This window comes from Xyrauchen texanus, chromosome 7 (assembly GCF_025860055.1).
Source record: "Xyrauchen texanus isolate HMW12.3.18 chromosome 7, RBS_HiC_50CHRs, whole genome shotgun sequence".
Classification (NCBI taxonomy): Eukaryota; Metazoa; Chordata; class Actinopteri; order Cypriniformes; family Catostomidae; genus Xyrauchen; species Xyrauchen texanus.
This window is the reverse complement of record NC_068282.1, coordinates 46,791,784-46,811,069: the sequence shown is the minus strand read 5'-3', so window position 1 is coordinate 46,811,069 and position 19,286 is coordinate 46,791,784. Positions and strand designations below refer to the sequence as shown.

Genomic DNA, 19,286 nt, shown 5'->3' with positions numbered 1-19,286 from the left:
CGCTCAACCATGAAATTAAAAATAACCTAGCCTTCAGAAGACAGCTGCCTATAGGCAGTAGACAGCAAGGCAATTCACTTGGTTTTGGAACAGAGCCAATAGAGCTTTCTTTTTTCTTTTTTACCTTGTGGCATTTGCTTCAGATGTCACCACAGTGTGAATTTCAATACAGCATACACGAAGAACACCCGCTACTGCCACTGACATTTAAAAAGTCAAGAGGTGATTGATTGTGTTGAGCAGTGGTTTTCATTTCTTATATTAAACATTGAAGTTTGCCCTCCATTCCTGTAAAACATGAACATGATATTAAAAAACACTATTTTTGTATCTGAAAATATGTGAATACAGTATCTCACAAAAGTGAGTACACCCCTCACATTTTTGTAAATATTTGATTATATCTTTTCATGTGACAACACTGAAGAAATGACACTTTGCTACAATGTAAATTAGTGAGTGTACAGCTTGTATAACAGTGTAAATTTGCTGTCCCCTCAAAATAACTCAACACACAGCCATTAATGTCTAAACCGCTGGCAACAAAAGTGAGTACACCCCTAAGTGAAAATTTTCAAATTGGGCCAATTAGCCATTTTCCCTTCCCGGTGTCATGTGACTCGATAGTGTTACAAGGTCTCAGGTGTGAATGGGGAGTAGGTGTGTTAAATTTGGTGTCATCACTCTCACACTCCCTCATACTGGTCACTGGAAGTTCAACATGGCACCTCATGTCAAAGAAATCAAAAAAATAATTGTTGCTCTACATAAAGATGGCCATGGTCGACCAAAGAAGTTGAGTGTACGTGCTCAGCGTCATATCCAGAGGTTGTCTTTGGGAAATAGACGTATGAGAGCTGCCAGCATTGCTGCAGAGGTTGAAGTGGTGGGGGGTCAGCCTGTCAGTGCTCAGACCATACGCCGCACACTGCATCAAATTGGTCTGCATGGCTGTCGTCCCAGAAGGAAGCCTCTTCTAAAGATGATGTACAAGAAAGCCCACAAACAGTTTGCTGAAGACAAGCAGACTAAGGACATGGATTACTGGAACCATGCCCTGTGGTCTGATGAGACCAAGATAAACTAATTTGGTTCAGATGGCGTGTGTGGCGGAAACCAGGTGAGGAGTTTGTCTTGCCTACAGTCAGACATGGTTATGGGAGTGTCATGGTCTGGGGCTGCATGAGTGCTGCCGGCACTGGGGAGCTACAGTTCATTGAGGGAACCATGAATGGCAACATGTACTGTGACATACTGAAGCAGAGCATGATCCCCTCCCTTCAGAGACTGGGCCGCAGGGCAGTATTCCAGCATGATAAGACCCCAAACACACTTCCAAGACGACCACTGCCTTGCTAAAGAAGCTGAGGGTGAAGGTGATGGACTGGCCAATGTCTCCAGACCTAAACCCTATTGTGCATCTGTGGGGCATCCTCAAATGGAAGATGGAGGAGCACAAGGTCTCTAACATCCACCAGCTCCGTGATGTCATCATGGAGGAGTGGAAGAGGACTGCAGTGGCAACCTGTGAAGCTCTGGTGAACTCCAAGCCCAAGAGGGTTAATGCAGTGCTGGAAAATAAAGGTGGCCACACAAAATATTGACACTTTTGGCCCAATTTGGACATTTTCACTTAGGGGTGTACTCACTTTTGTTGCCAGCGGTTTAGACATTAATGGCTGTGTGTTGAGTTATTTTGAGGGGACAGCAAATTTACACTGTTATACAAGCTGTACACTCACTAATTTACATTGTAGCAAAGTGTCATTTCTTCAGTGTTGTCACATGAAAAGATATAATCAAATATTTACAAAAATGTGAGGGGTGTACTCACTTTTGTGAGATACTGTATGTGGTTACATCCTTGGTTGATACGTAGCACGGGGCTTACTCCAAAGATACTTATTATCACTAACTCATGTTATTCCATACTATCGAGAGGTGTTTAAGGGATATGAGAGTGTAAAAGTCTGTCTGATGGTTCTGTCTCAAAACCTTCTAAGTTGCCTTGATGCCTACAGTCTACAAAGGCAGATGCCTTCTAAAGCAATGTCCACACTAATTCGATTTTGGTTTAAAACACACTGATTTTGTATGTTTATGCCTCTCAGCCACACTGGAACAGTGTTTCGTCCACTGAAAACTGCTCTCGAGAGCCACGTTCTCTGGAATACAGTGACATTAAGAAACAGAAAACGTGTTTGTGTGGACGTGGTCCAGGTTTTGGAACAGAGCCATTGATTAGTACTTCACTTTCTCTCTGAAGCTCTAAAAACAGACGCATTTGCAGCCTGGAATCTCATGCTCAACATTTCTCCATCTCACACACATTATTTTGTCTTCTTGCTCAATGGATAAAGCTATTTCATCCGCCTCCCACTGCTCCCTGCCCCCATTTTAAAGGACTTCACCTGTGATTTTTGAAAACATTTAATTTCTTCACTGCCGTGAGTGTCGCTAATGGTTTCCCCACCTCCCAACTTAACTCACACACACTATTTATAGAAAGGGATTTGTGAAAAGATAAAGGGAAGTGTCCTGTTGTCCGTGATTCAGTGAATGAACAGGCTGCGAATGCTGCTTATTCTGTCATTATTCACTGTGACTAATTCACACCCATTATTTCTCATCAGCAGGGACACACACTGACCGGCAGCTAATGGACTAACACACACACACACACACACACACACACAGAATTACCCATACACACCCTTAAAATAGCTTCACATAAAAGACATAAATGACTAGATTTTTTTAATATTTGAGAAAATGTCTGTGTTTGATGGTGCAAAACTTGCCACCACTATTTTGGTGTGCACAACACAGTTGCTAAGTTATTCTGAGGGTTTGTTTTTTCGTGCATTGCTATGACATTCTATGAGGTGTTAAGTTCTTCTAAGCATTGTTAACCCTATAACGACGTGTGTATCAAATATGATGCACAACGTTTGACGGCTCCTGTTTCAATCTCTGTTCAAGCTGATGAGCCAAACAACCTATGGTATGTAAGTTTCACAAGTTTATGGCACCATCTAGTGGTTATTTGTAAAACAAAAAGTGGTTTCAATGTTTATGTTTATCTATTTATGATGGTGGCAGACCTGGCAGCAAAAAGTGACTCTTTTGTTGGGATAAATGACAGCTTATTTTAATAATGTAAAAGTGACAGTAATTATTAGATTGTTACTGATATTTTAAAAATGAGTATTTGCTGAATATAAGCAACTTGTGCTTGGTTAAAATTTTGTATATTAATTTATTGAAGAAAAAAAACATGGAAATCCATGTATCAAATATGATACAACAGGCTTTTGAGGCACATCTCTCAATAACAAGTACATTCCATTAATGCCTTTAAAAATTCTACATATACATTTTATAAGATATATTTCAAGTGTGAACTAATATTTCTATTTATTTTCATATATGCAGCCTGTGCTGTCTTTATAAAGATTTCATAATTTTAAATTACAAGCGATTATGTAATGAAAAAAGTAAAAAATGTTCCCTTTTTAAATGTCAATATAATGTTTGGTGCATAAAGAACATATGATAAAAATTGTTTTTTGAAAAAGTAATATTTTATTCATATTGAATTTGATGCACTGAGTTGAACTGTGATATATTTCAATCCATATATATATAGTCCAAGGAGAGGAAGTTGTCATGGACAGACTCTCAAACATTTAAAACATGTGCATATATATATATATATATATATATGATTTATTTTTATAGTTTGTCCAATGTTACTTAAAACATTTTAATGTAAAAAAATTTAGTTTTCTGACAACTCTTTCATATGTCAGTCTTTACAGGGTTAAGCGGTTGCTAAGGTGTTCTTGTTAATGAATAGGACATTGCTAGCTGGTTGCAAGGGTGTCCTAGGTGGTTAGGTTCACTGGTGAAAAAAATTTACATTTGAAAATCTTCACATATGTGATTTTTGTTTTTTAGGTTATTATTATTAGGTGGTTTCTAGAGTGTCCAGGGTGGTTGATAGGGCATTGCTAGATGGTTGCTAGGGTGTCCAGTTTATAGGGCATTGCAAGGTGGTTGCTAGGGTGTCCTGGGTGGTTAATAGAAACATTTTCTTGTTTCTGGATCTTTGGTGTATCCATTTATTGTACATTCAAAATGATATTTTTTTATTCATGTCTGTTGCACAAAAATGCTACATTTTAATACTTGGTTTGGGGGTTGTCAAAAGTTATGTTTATCTAGTGCATTTTATTATGATTGTATGATCTGTTCTGCACATGCATCTCACACTAAATCAAATTTCATTACATTACAGTACATATAAAATAGTCTCAGCATGCAGTAAGCTGAAATAATACTTTATTCAGGCTGGTATTCAATTTCCTGTTAATTTCTATGTGAACATGGACAAAAAGGCAAAAAAAAAAGCACAATTTGTCAAATCAAACATGTGTCTAGACCCGCATAGAAACATTATTCTGCATATGACAGTATGACAGCAGGAATCGTGACTTAACTGCACATTATTGATGATTCTCTATTATTTTACGGTCCTAAATCTTTGTTCCTCTTTGTGATGGAACTGAACAATGAGTCTGCCCGAGGCTGTTCCTTGTCCTAGTTGTTTCATCACATAGTCATCCACTTCGGTCCATCCTTTTGCGTATGAGATGGATTTGTGCTGAAGCGTATTCTTATCTCGTCTGTGCAGACGTCCGCTGATGTGTGCTCTGTCTGTCTCACGTCAGGCTGTACTCCTCCATTTAGACCAACTGATATTCATCAGAGCACTGACTCCCTTCATTAAAACACCCTGAAATGAGCTCTTATCTGGCCCATCACACCCGTCTTTTAATTAGCGAAATTCAAAGCAGCCAAGAGGGGCTGAATTTATCTCTGATGGAAGTGTACATTATGCTAAGAACCATAACGCTCAGAGGTGTAGTTGCCTGATTTTTTACCATTTTAATGTTGTTAAACATAAGGTGTAATCCCATGAAACCTGTCAAGAAAATGTCCAGGCCACATCTAAATTAAAATCAAATCAAATAAAAAAGAAGAAATGATGTTGTGTAAAAAAAATACTTAAAAAAAAAAAGAAAAGTAAGGTTTCTTGCATCGTGACATTATTTGCATGACAATTAAGCATTAATGTAATGCAAAAAACTATTAATTATACATAATGACATATTAATTAAATATAAAAGTGCTTTTTTATAAAAGGTGTTTTTTATTATTATCATTACAGTAATGAGAATCTAATTATAATAACTATTCTGTGTGTGTGTGTGTGTGTGTGTGTGTGTGTGTGTATATATATATATATATATATATATACATACATATATATACATACATTTTGCATTGTAAAATTATTTTCAGCACACATAACATTTTATCCAATTCTCGGATGTTTTACTTTTACTATTCCCATTGTATTCCATGATGATTCTCATTATCGTAACAAAGTCAGTTTTTACAGTGTGAAGATTTTTTTTTTATTAAAATCAACGGAAAAGTAAAGGAAGTATCTAGGGATGTATGACGTATAAATACTTTACGAATTCTGGTGAATTTTTGGGCTGCTATCCGTAATTTTTCACAATTAAATTTAAAAGTCATCATTCACAAATCTGTGGACTAATTGCCAAAAATTTTCACATTTTTCTGAAATCCCCCTAAATAAAAAAAGACACTTTTTATGTGTTTATCATCTATGATAAACAAAGTTTTTTTTGAAAAAATAAAATAAAAAACATTTTATTTATTGTTGTCCTAACATTGTAAACATGCAATTCTGGTTTTGTTCACTCTACCTCACTTTGAACATATTCATTTTATTCAACTAGATGGCAGCAAGCACTAGAAAAAAAAATGTCTATCACATTCCATCACAATTTACAGGTCTGAAATGTAGGTGGCGCTCTAACGCATTTTAGCCATCACAGATGTGCTCGTCCATAGACATTCAGTCTAATTTTCAGTTCAAGCACCACCCTCATTGTTTCATTGAATATCTCGGCCTCTGAGTGGACTAGAAGCTCAATCTATGTCTTAATAGAAAGCTGAGATGCTCCTTTTGTGATTATATATACAAACATTTTATCATCAGTAGTCGAAAACATATTTTTTTCTGATTACTTTTTAACATGCTTATCCTGCTGGATGGCATATTTTGTTCTTGACATTTAAAATATAACATTGGATTATTCAGCCACACAAACAAGTAAAAAATGGCTCTTTGGAAAACTGCCTAAGGTAAAAGCAGATATAAAGTTTTTAGCTGTTTGGGGCTTACAGCAGCAGTGATCAGCACTTTGTATTTGATCGACATTTGTATTTGATGACTAAAATAATCACATTTTAATTTGTGATTCAATTGAAAATCTTTTGAGCTGTGGTTTTAGGGCAACAATATATACTGTAAAGTCACATTCCTGAGAATAAGAGCTTTCATTTGCTATATGATTTGTCAATTTCGGTGCTAAATGAAGGACTTTTATTTTCGAATAAGTATTTCTACCCCATTACCACTGGGGGGCACTCATTTTCAACGCTAATGATTTGAGGCCTTATTTTGTTATTTTAAGTAACATAAATGCAGAACTGATGATGATCTCTGAAAGGTTCAGATTGTAAGCTTTCAAATGATACCTCATATGCCTGACTTATTTATTTGGAAACTTTAACGTTTTAAGTGTTTTAAGCGACCCCTTTGGGTCCAACAGTGTTTAAGGGGTTAAATAATATTTATTTTCTTTTTTTAAGTTGCAGTAATGAGAATTGGGGGGGCAATATGTGTATAACTGTCTTAAAAATAGCGTCACAATGTACAAAAAGTAAAAATAGGCTTCATTTTGAATGTGCAAAATAAATTGTCTAATTTGTTTCCTTTGATCTTATGGTAGAATTGGAAGAGGACATTTTCTTGACAGGTTTTGTTAGAACAAACCTCCTGATCATGGTCTTCTGTGTGTGTATCTCTGTTTCTCTCCTCTGACAGGTTCACATATGAGATCGCCCCTGTGTTTGTTCTCATGGAGCAGCTGACCCTCAAGAAGATGAGAGAGATCATTGGCTGGCCTAACGGAGAGGGCGATGGACTTTTCTCACCTGGTAAACACATTAAATAATCCATAATAAACCAAACAAATGACACATATAGTAAGTTGAATTTTTACCCCCTCTACACAAATATATTGATATTGCTCACAATGCAGGTAATAATATTACTAGGGAAAATATCTGATCTTCCTTCATAGGAATTGGTCTTTTACATACAACAGAAGTGGGAGGTGATCTATGCAAAAAGGAAAAAGAAAAGCTTAATTAAAGTATCACAGTTGAAGTCTGTACGACTCGTATACTATCTCATTCTTATTAGCGCGAGTGTTTGAAAAAAATTGTGCTAGGTTTGACGTCGATGACGATGATTACTTAAATTTAATTCTGTTTTTCACACACACTAACATCTGATTTTGTGTTACATGAAAGAAAAGAAAATAATACATAGTTGGAATGACATGAGGGTGAATAAATGGTGACAACATGTTAATTTGGGGGGGTTAATGACATCTTAACATAATATTTATTTGAAAAAAGCTGCTGTCTTTGGGCCTGGACATGAACTGATTGTCTTATCTCTCTTCACAGGTGGGGCCATATCAAACATGTACAGTGTGATGGTTGCACGGTATAAGTACTTCCCAGAAGTCAAAACCAAAGGCATGTCTGTTGCACCACGACTGGTGCTTTTCACATCTGAACATGTAAGTAGACACTGCTTGTGCTAAAGGAATCTTTCAACCCAAAATGTAAATTCTCTCATCATTTACTCACCCTCGTGTCATCCCAGATGTGTATCACAAACAAAGGTTTTTAGAAGAATGTTTCAGCTCTACGATGCAGTTGAATAAGGTCCAAAACTTTGAAGCTCCAAAAAGCATATAAAGGCAGCGTAAAAGTAATCCATACTCCAGTGGTTTAATCCATGTCTTCCGAATCGATCCAATCAGTTTTGGGTGAGAACAAACCAAAATAATACTCCTTTTTCACTATAAATCTTGACTTCAGCAGTTTCCTTGGTGATCATGATTTCAAGCTTGGTTACACTTCCTAGCACCATCTAGTGCTCTGTGCATGCTTCAAACACTAGGAAGTGTAATCAAGCTTGAAATCATAATCGAGCCTAGAGACTGCAATGGAGTTATATTTTGGTCTGTTCGCACCCAAAACCGATTGGATCGCTTCAGAAGACATGGACAAAGCCACAGTAGTTTTATGGATTACTTTTATGCTCCTTTTACATGCTTTATGGAGTTTCAAAGTTTTAATCACCATTCACTTGCATAATATGGACCTACAGAACTGAGATATTCTTCTAAAACTCTTTGTTTGTGTTCAGCAGAAGACCGAAAGTCACACATCTGGAGAATTTACATTTTGGGGTGAACTATCCCTTTAACAAGTAGAGTTCCCCATGAACAATAGCAAGCGTGCAATCCAGTTTTACAAAGGATTTGTCTCCCTCTAGGGGGAGAATATATAAATATATATCATTTTAGTTGAATTATTAGTGAATATACAGAACAGAAGTGGAATTCTCTTACAGTTTATTCTGTAGTATTTTGTGAATTCAGTTAATTTGGCCACTTTGTTGCTTTTTTGTAGAGTCATTATTCAATCAAAAAGGCAGGAGCTGTTCTGGGCTTTGGCAAAGAAAATGTTATCCTGCTCAAGACAGATGAGAGGTATCATCACAATACACTTCTGTGTCACTTATATAAGGGTAATAAGAACATAAATATCAGAACAAATCATTCAATATATTCAGAATAACACTAAAGTCAACATGAAACCAAAATTGACGATGATTTATCCGCACGTTATTCTCAAAAAGAAAAAATGTTCATCAGAATGTATTAACCTCTTAAATGGAAATTATTTTGTTGAAAATCCTTGCAAAAGTTAAAAATGGTTTCAAACTGGTTTGCAAAAGCCATTTCATGTTGACTTTAAGAGCTAATGCTGCTGTTACAGAGATACATAATGGCTTATGTTAAAAAAATATGTTAAAAATTTAGATTTACCCAAAAAAAAAAGATCTGTCATAATAGAACACAAAAGGAGTAATGCTGATGAATGTACTGGTCGCTCTTTTCTATATAATCAAAGTGAATAGGGTCTCGGGCTGTTGAGCTTGGAAATCACAAAAAAAAGTTTTAAAATATTAGCCTATTGTGCACTACGTTCCAAGTCTCCGGAGTTCATTCCATAGCTTTGTGTGGCAAACATACAGAAATGCAATTTGTTATTCACTTGCCCACTGTAAGACCCATCATGCCAGGTTCAACGTCAGTGACAATTGGTCATGTCATATTGAGCCACAGAAGAACAAATGTCATGTTTTTATTCACGTAGTACGTCCCTTCCTCTTATATCTCATTGGCTGTCTTGTTTCAGGGGGCGTGTCATACCGGCTGACCTAGAGGCCAAGATCATTGATACCAAACAAAAGGTTAGTAGCTGTACTATCCTGTAATTATAGTCCCATCAGTACTCAGAGCTGAGACAAGTGAGTGAGAGTATTTAACCCCAGTGCCTGTAGACTTCACCGGATCAATACTGGAGCAGGTATTCCCCAATGGATGATGGATGAATTCACTTTCAAGAACTAATTTTAGGTCCATCTGTTAATAAAGTGGTGACTCTTAGGGCATAAGATTACTCCATTCTCATTATCATCAGGACAATCAACAGTGTCTCTCTTCAGTGAATGTGGCTTGTTGAAGGTGATTTTAAATGTTTATTTTAGGGTTATGTGCCGCTGTTTGTGAACGCGACGGCTGGAACCACGGTTTACGGAGCATTTGATCCCATCAATGACATCGCCGACATCTGCGAGAAGTACAACCTGTGGCTACATGTAGATGTGAGTTTAATTTGTTTTAAACCTCTAACCTCCTAACGGTCCATTGTGTTTAATAAGTATTTTAGAGTATGAATCAATCAAAGTTGTTTGTTTGTCTCTAGGGTGCATGGGGTGGAGGACTGTTGATGTCTAGGAAACACCGTCACAAGTTAAGTGGCATTGAAAGGTATGTGAAAACCACACCTGATGGGGCACTTAAATTACGGTATATTACAGTAATAGTGCAGTTTAACTTCCTGAAACCCTTTGCCTGTTTGTTGCAGGGCAAACTCAGTCACGTGGAACCCTCATAAGATGATGGGTGTACCATTACAATGTTCAGCCATCCTGGTCAGAGATAAGGTAAGAATTTGGGCCAGAAAACGCTCAAAGATATAAACAGTTTTTATCACATACTAAGTCCGCCCAGAGTGTGTATGCTGCACATAAACTGGAAAAGCACTTTCTTTTTTTTTATCCCCTTTTCTCCCAATTTGGAATGCCCAATTCCCACTACTTATTAGGTTCTCATGGTGGCGCGGTTACTCACCTCAATCCGGGTGGCAGAGGACAAGTCTCAGTTGCCTCTGCTTCTGAGGCCATCAATCCGCACATCTTATCACATGGCTTGTTGTGCATGACACTGCAGAGACTAACAGCATGTGGAGCTCATGCTACTCTCTGCGATCCATGCACAATTTACGATATGCACCATTGAGGGCGAGAACCACTAATCGCAACCACAAGGAGGTTACAACATCTCTGGTGGAGTGCGCCCGAACTCCCAAGGGGCCCGGCAGGTCTTGTGAATGGTAAGCCAAAGATATGGCATCCACAATCAAATAGGCCATCCTCTCTTTGGAGACAGCCTTCCCATTCTGCTGTCCTCCAAAACAGACAAAGAGCTGCTCTGAGCGTCTAAAGCTCTGCTGTCCAGATAGATGCACATGACATGAACTGGACAAAGCAACGACAAGGTCGGGTCTTCCTCCTCTGAAGGGAGCGCTTGCAGGTTCATCATCTGATCCCGAAACGGAGTGGCACGTAACCTGGCCGGGGTCTCAAGATCACATGAGAATGTCCCGGCCTGAACTACAGGCATTTGCTGGTGACAGAGAGCGCCTGCAGGTCCCCAACCCTCTTGATAGAGGTGAGCGCTACCAGAAAGGCTGTCTTCAGCGACAGAGTGCTGAGCTTGGCCTGCTCCAGGGGCTCAAAGGGGGCTCTCTGTAAGGCCGGTTGGACCACAGAGAGATTCCAAGAGGGAATCAGGCACGGCCTAGGAGGATTCAATCTCCTCGTGCCCTTGAGGATCCTGATGATCAGGTCGTGCTGCCGCGAGGGTCTACCATCCAGTGTATCATGATACGCTGCTATAGCAGCCACGTACACTTTCAGGATGGAGGGAGACAGCCGTCTCTCCAGCCCCTCCAGTAGGAAGGGCAACACAGATCCGACCGCACACCACTGTGGATGAACCAGAGTCTCAGAAACTAAAGTAAAGTACAGAAACTGTACTCTCCTCCACCATGTTGAAAGTTTAGGACACCTCCCATCTCAGAAACTCAAAATTATCTCTTAATTTCCCAGTTGGAATTATAACTTGAGGTGTCGTTCATGTGCAACTTCCGAGTGGGAAACTCGTATTTACGATAATTCCGAAAGCACATGAAGGCAGCATAAGTGGACAGTTTTTGGCCAGAATAAGCTGTCATGTGGACCAGACTTTATGTTGTTAGTGAAAAGTCTCAACCTCTGTTACAGGGTATTCTGCAGGGCTGCAACTCCATGTGTGCAGGATACCTCTTCCAACCAGACAAACAGTATGATGTGAACTATGACACGGGGGACAAGGCCATCCAGTGTGGAAGACATGTGGACATCTTTAAATTCTGGCTCATGTGGAAAGCCAAGGTGGGTCACAATGGCTTCCATTCTCAATTAACATGATGCAGATGTTAGATTATGTAGCTGCAGTGTGCCTTATATAAGAATGTATAGTTGTAGTCCTGGATGCTGATTGGTCAATACAGCATTACAGATGTGCTAAACGTTAAGCAATGTGGACTTTTAGAAAATAAAGTCTTGTTTAAAATGTTTTTCACTCTTACAAATGTTTAAATATGTCTATAAACAATGTCCAACAGTGTGTGTACATGCATCACAGGATACTGATGTGTCATTTTTGTATTTTTTTCTGAAAGTCATGAAAATTCTCACCACAATGTCATTTCCAGCACATCTTAAATTCTGTATTGTGTTGAACTGAATTCTGTGGTAGAATTTTTTTTAAAATAAAATAGCTGACTCCATTGTTTTGCTAAGGTTAATTTCATAGCAAACATTTTATGTATCCTAAATACACACAATTAAATGATTACAGGATATTTTCAAATTTTTTGCTTAATTTGGAAATATTAGGTCATTTGGAAAAATGTGTCATAATTACAACAAAAAAAAAAATTATTGATTTTTTTTCAATATATATTCAAATGGTTTATGACTATTTCACTCTTTGTTTCGATTATCATAGTTATAAACATGTAATACTTTGTATTTTATTAAGGATTTTCATAGTTTCATAATACTGCAAGTCTGGGACAAGGCTAAAGGTAAAAAAAAAAGTAGCATAGCCTATTTTAGATTTATTTTAATACTTGCTGAATCAACAGTATTTTTGGTCACCGTAACAGATTTTATTCTGATGTTGTTGATTCATGCAGGGAACAATCGGGTTTGAGCAACATATTGACAGATGTCTGGAGCTGTCGGAATATCTCTACAACAAAATCAAGAACCGTGAGGGATATCAAATGGTGTTTGAGGGCCAGGTTTGTATCTGACACACAAACTGCTCACTCAGTTTTGATTTTAATGTGCTCTCATTGCTTGTCTTTCACTCTCTCTAGCCCCAGCACACAAACGTTTGTTTCTGGTATATTCCACCGAGTATGCGGGGCATGCCAGATGGAGATGAACGAAGGGAGAAGCTACACAGGGTACATTATCTCATCTCTTACCACTGCCGCACATTCTCAGTAAAGTCACCATAAACATTGGGTTTCAAAGCGAGGCCACAAGTGAAAATTCTTTTATTTTGCATATTTCTAATTTTCTAAAGTTTGTGTAAAACCTGATCCATGTAATCCATTTTGTGTGCTTCATTGGAAGAAAGTCAGACCTTTTGTACAAATGAGTTAACATGGTCAATGTCACATTCTTTACGCAAGTGAATGCAGTCATTTCTAGATACGCAAGCTAAATTTTGTGCATTGTTGCGTTCCAATATGTGTCATTCCGCATTTCATAACCCACCGCAAGTGCCACAAAAGGCGCTAAGCAGACATCTTCTACAGTGAGATTTCTGTTTCAAGCCAGCTACTGTCATGGTGCAGCAACAGTTAATAGAGAATTTTGCAAAGCAAGTAAATTAATATATATTTATAGCAACCTACCTGAATAATCACAAATCCAATATAATGGATTTGTTCGATGGTAAACTACTTTTTTTTAATGAATCATGGCCAAAGTATACTTCGGTTTTCCGCATTCCGGATAGTCTCACACACGGTCAAGTGCTCAGCCATTTTAAGTACACTCTTTTGACCACAAGCGAATACAAATGCGCTCAACGCATGCGCACTACATCTGCTTTGTGATACTCTTTTAGTACAGTCAACGCCAGGCGCATGCGCTGTGATGCAGACAGATGAGGACTGTCTGTGTGTCAAGAAAATTGTGGTGATGACGATATATGCATCACACATACATTACGCATTAAATGCAGAACCTAGAAAAATGAAGTAAACCCAAGCCTTCAGTTGAGTCAATGATTCAATTATAACTTAAAACACACACATTTATTGCCACCTACTGGGGTCAAGATGTACCGAACGAATCAGTGAACCTTTTTGGGGAACAGATTCAATGGCAGGAGCATACACCAATGATGCAGACAGTTGAGGACTGTCCGTGTGTCGAGAAAATCTGGGTTGCACATGGACAGCCCACGCAGACTGTGGTGATGACGAAATGTGCATTACTCATTCTGTGCGCGATCCAATCTGGAAAGCAGAAAAACCAAATAGACCCCATCCTTCAGTTGAGTCAAAAATTCAATTATAACTTAAAAGATGCTCATATGTCGCCACCTACTAGCACGAAGATGTACTGAACGAATCAGTGAACCTTTTTTATGAACGAATTCAATGGCAGACGCATTCACCATCGATGCAGACAGATGTGGACTGTCCACGTGTCAAGAAAATCTGGGTTGCACACCCCGCAGACTGAGGCGATGACAAAATATGCATCACACATACTGTGCGCGATTAAATACGGAACGCAGAAAAACAAAGTAAACCCGAGCCTTCAGCTGAGTCAATGATAACATAAAAGACGTTAATTTGTCACCACCTACTGGCGTGAAGATCTGTACTGAATGAATCAGTGAACTTTTTGGTAAAAGGAGTCTCGACTCATTGGGATGAATCAAAATCCCAACCATTCTTTTAAAAAGCCACGAAAACATAAAAGCAGTGTTACACAAATAGTTGAACATCCCAGTGCTGTTATACTGAATATCAGCACTCTAGGAATGCAAAGTCCTAACTAACTGTTGTATAAGTGTTGTACAATTATAGTGCCCCAAATGTTAACAACTGCCCACAAGAGTAACATGTGCATAGAAAATGATGTCATAATAACTCTGCCTCCCCTGTAGGTGGCGCCCAAGATCAAAGCATTGATGATGGAGTGCGGTACAACCATGGTCGGATACCAGCCGCAGGGAGACAAAGTCAACTTCTTCCGAATGGTCGTCTCCAATCATGCCGTGACCATGTCTGACATCGATTTCCTCATCGATGAGATAGAGAGGCTGGGTCATGACCTGTAAGAGCGCCGCTCTGCTGGGTGGAGTTTGGAAATGCAGCACCATGTCTGCACGTTTAATGGCTATGTTTTGACATTGTGTTGTGGTCCAATGTGTTCTCCCCTCCATCTCTATGTCATTAGATCTTAAACTTACAGATAGCATAGCCTCTATAGCTACACGGTCACCTTACAGTGTAGTTTAACTCCATTGGGAATCATACTCTGATGTGCGTAACAGTCGGTGCTTCGGTTTATACATACAATATAAAGACAAGCACGGCGCAGCACCCTTTTAATGAAACTCAAACCCCTTTCTGTGTAGTGCTGGGGTCTGTGTGATTGTAACCAGTGGTTGTAATACGATCTGTATTTAGTGTTGTGTACTTTAGCCTTACTTAACCTTGTAGTAGGTCATGTAAAGTGTTTTAAACAGCACCTTTGTGAGGTGACACATAAGTGTTCAATTTTCAGCTTGAAATGTTCGACTGATATAAATATAAAAAGGCTATTTATATTGTGACCTAAGCAGTGTTAAAAGTTTCCCATTTGTAACATTTCTTCATTTGTATTCTAAGAAATATTATATAATCAAATAAGTTTAGGTTAATGTTTATAGTCCAGTATAGTGTATTTGTGAGCCAAAGACAGAACTTGTGCCATACATTTTACAATATACTCAATAATCTTTGAGATAAGCAAGCAAGCATATGCATTATAATAAGTCTATTCACAAGAAAATTTATATATACATATAAATATGGATATAATATATATGTTTGTTGTCCAGGCCCTGAAATCTGTGCAATCAGTGTGTCAGTGTTATAATGTTATTGTGTGTATCTCTGACTGAATGTTAAAAGCAATCCTATCAATTATCTGGAGATAGTTACTGTATAATTACCACTAGATATTTATTACTCATTATTGATATTAAACTCAGGCGATTATAGGCTATTATGAAAAATAAATAAACAACAAAAGACAGTAAATAAGCACAAACTTAGAATAAAGGATGGAAACGTTGTTCTCAGGATGCTGAAAGATTGTGTTCATATAAACATATACAACAAGTTTATTGATATTTCACTGCTGTATTTAGATTCAGCTGTTGTGAGTCTTTGAAATGTAAAAGATTTCAGTTTATTTAATGTTATCTCTTTGTTCAAAGTGTTTTTGACAAGTTAAATTAATGCACAATAATCTTTTTCCTCTATTGCTGTAAAATGTTGACTGTATATGTTGAATGTGAGGAGGGCAGTCTGGTCTCCTCAGTAAGGCTGGCACTTTAAAATGCAATCACACTATATGTAAACTGTTATTAACACTTGTAAAGTGCACAATAAAATCTATTAAAGTATAAGAATGTTCTGTAAGTCGTCTCTTCAAAATGTAAATTATATAATAGATACTAAAATATATGTTCAACTTTTATTTTAATGCTCAAAATAAACAATGATTTCACTCAAAGTTTGAGTTTTCTTTTATGTATATTTTGACCCTTTTTATTATCACAAATTTACCTTTAACTCATTGTCATGGGTTAACCCAGGTTTGATGCTTTACAAAACGAACTGCAACAGAGAGGTATCTTGGCTAAATGATGGTAAAAGATGATTTTGATTTATGTATGCTACTGACTGAATGGCAAAATTGCATTTGATGGAATTACAGTTGTTCATGCCCATTTGCCATTATACGTTGATTATACATTAACCAACCTCTGCATTATAGACTATCAATAACAACTAATTTTACCAAGGGGGTGTTTCTTTCATATTTTTTATTTTCTCTGTACAGTAATTCACTTGTCACAGGGAGCAGAATATCACTGTGTGAAAGGAATGTTGCTAGAAACACGCTGCAAACAAAACTTCCACCAGGGGGCGCTCGGTGGCTCAAAAAACGAATGTCCATTGGGAAGCATTAAAAACTCGATACGTTTTTTTGACTTGTTGCTGGAGATGTTGTTATATCATAATTAATTATATAATATTATACATATACAAATGTAATCTGTATGAACGCGACATACAAATTAACGTTCTGTATCAGCAATCTTAATTAAACGATGTTTAAAATTAATTCTCCAGTAATCCCGTATAACCGTAATTGGTCCATCCCAACCAGTAACAAATACCACCTGACCACGTTTTCTGAGGCGCTATTTCAACAGCAGTCTCGACAATCATTTAAACCTGGATAATGCTGTTGAAATACTTTAAAGGCAACTAAATATATTATGTTTATTTATTATGATAATATGATAATTATTATTTAACCCTTGTGCGCCAATATAAAACATAAATAATTAAAAAATTTAAATTTTTACCTTAGAGAACAAAAATGTTCGTGCCAAAAACTGCTATAATAATATTATTAAAATTATATCTTACACAATTAGTACATTTTTTAACCATCAGTCATGATCATTCATAACTACCAAATATTCATTCATTTTCAGGATTTTTACCCTTTAAATGCCGGTTGGTTTATATAATGTCACTGTTGTTTAAATCACACACACACACACACACACACACACACACACACACACACACACACAAACAAATGATTGTTTTCCTTATACTAAATGCTAAGGGAATTTATTTAAAAAAAAAATATATATATATATATTATTTTGTTTTTTTTGGATTATCAAATTCTGGGATATTGCAGTTTTAGTAGGTTTCAATGGGGACATTTTTGTCTTTAAGGTCCTGAGTGTGACTATTTTGTGTACACAGTGTATTATAAGAACTGGAACTGAGGTTGAAATATCAAAATTCCCCCAAAACTAAATACACACCTTTGGCAAAATGAAAAAGACAAAAATGTCCCAAAGAACGCACAAGAGTTAAGCTCCACCCAGTTTTAGACCTTGTTGCATGTTCATTCAAACAAATTTACATACGTATCCTCGGTTCCCTAAGACAAAGGAAATGAGACATTGTATAGTAACACATATGGGGAGTGCCTTCTTACACAACCTAGTTGAAATCTCTCTACAATAATGGCAGTATTCTAATATTGGCTATGGTGTTTTAGCCCTGCCTGTTTTGGCTCGAAACTATCTGCTATAAAAACAGGTGCACAAACACCATTTCCTCAGAATTTCTGACTGAGAACAAGGAGCGCATTGCTCGTGTCTCAAGAGTCTTGTAGTGAGGCAAGCATTCAAAATGTCTCATTCCCTTCGTAACTGAGACGATCCCTTACGACTCAGTACACTCGACATTGCGTAGTAACGCATATGGGGAACAGAATCCCATCACGCCACACTACACGACATAACTTCCCAGAGAGGAAAATGCCTCCGCAGTCTTGTGGGACAGCAACCGACATGAGTATGCCGCAGTGAGTGATCCTTGTGTTGGCCAGGAGGAGAGCATTCATAACGAATATATGAACTATAGTCATATAGGTTGAATTAACGCCTTATGAAACCAGTTGGGAAGGAAGTTTATTTATAATGAAAGTGCTTGTGACTTCATGGTAAATTATAACAGCCTGAATGCAAGCAGTTGTGTAAATGATGTGGAGCCCGTACTTGAAGGCAAGGGCATAAGTATATATATTTAGCCAATGAATAGCATGTGCTCTGAACAGAGAGGACTTCTGAAGAAAGAGATGTTACGTCTAGGTTGAAAACCTTGCAAATGTGTTTTGAGAGGACCATCCTGCTGCAAAGCATATGTCTTGTAAGGACACACCATTCGTCCATGCCTATGAGGAGGCCATGCCTCTAGTTGAGTGTGCCTTAACACCAATTGGGTAAGTCTTACCCTGTGACTCATAAGCCAGGGTAATTGCATCGACAATCCAGTGAGAGAGCCTTTGCTTGGAGACAGACATTCCTTTTGTGCATTCTCCATAGCATATAAAAGAGCTGATCAGACAGTCTCAACTGGCAAGTACGCACAACGTGTGCATGTAGTGCCCGCACAGTGCATAACAAATGGAATGATTGTTCCTCATCCAAATTATATTGAAGAGGGAAGATGTTCTGAAGGTGAACCACCTATGCTTTGAAGGGCGTGGTTAGGACCTTGGGTACATAGCCTTTCCTGGGTTTGACCATGGCTCTTGAAAGACCAGGGATAAACTCTAGACATGAATTGTCGACTAACAGTGCATGCAGGTCAACTACCCGTTTTACTGAGGCTAGAGCCAGCAGTAGTACAGTCCTGACGGAGAGCATGTGCAAATCAAAACATCGAGTCCAAAGGCTCGAAAGGGGGCCCTGCGAGAGCTTGTAGGACTAAAGTTAAGTCCCAAGTCGGGACTGTAGCCGAACGAGGTGGGTTTAATCGCCTTGCTCCCATAGGTACTTTATGATTAAATCATGCTGGCCTATAGAGGTGCCAAATTCATGTGCATGATACGCAGATATAGTTGCCACATACACTTTGAGCGTTGACTGGGTGAGTCCTGTGTCTAATCACTCTTGAAGAAATATTAGAATTTCATGAGTGGGTAAGTTTAGTGGGTCCTTGACATGTATGAGACACCAATCTCG

The 19,286-nt window shown here is 37.9% G+C and overlaps 1 protein-coding gene across 2 annotated transcripts in view; it reads left to right on the top strand.

Moving 5' to 3' along the window:
- gad1b (glutamate decarboxylase 1b) overlaps nucleotides 1-16,230 on the top strand; it is a 29,310-nt gene extending 13,080 nt beyond the window's left edge. For both annotated transcript variants that reach the window (XM_052130241.1, XM_052130240.1), the window contains 11 exons: nucleotides 6,989-7,101; nucleotides 7,639-7,754; nucleotides 8,656-8,735; nucleotides 9,448-9,502; nucleotides 9,800-9,916; nucleotides 10,018-10,082; nucleotides 10,180-10,258; nucleotides 11,660-11,809; nucleotides 12,619-12,726; nucleotides 12,805-12,894; nucleotides 14,619-16,230. In XM_052130241.1, the coding sequence (XP_051986201.1) occupies nucleotides 6,989-7,101; nucleotides 7,639-7,754; nucleotides 8,656-8,735; nucleotides 9,448-9,502; nucleotides 9,800-9,916; nucleotides 10,018-10,082; nucleotides 10,180-10,258; nucleotides 11,660-11,809; nucleotides 12,619-12,726; nucleotides 12,805-12,894; nucleotides 14,619-14,792 (1,147 nt within the window). In that variant the 3' untranslated portion in view covers nucleotides 14,793-16,230. The remainder of the gene's footprint in view (nucleotides 1-6,988; nucleotides 7,102-7,638; nucleotides 7,755-8,655; nucleotides 8,736-9,447; nucleotides 9,503-9,799; nucleotides 9,917-10,017; nucleotides 10,083-10,179; nucleotides 10,259-11,659; nucleotides 11,810-12,618; nucleotides 12,727-12,804; nucleotides 12,895-14,618) is intronic.
- Nucleotides 16,231-19,286: the final 3,056 nt, after the last annotated feature.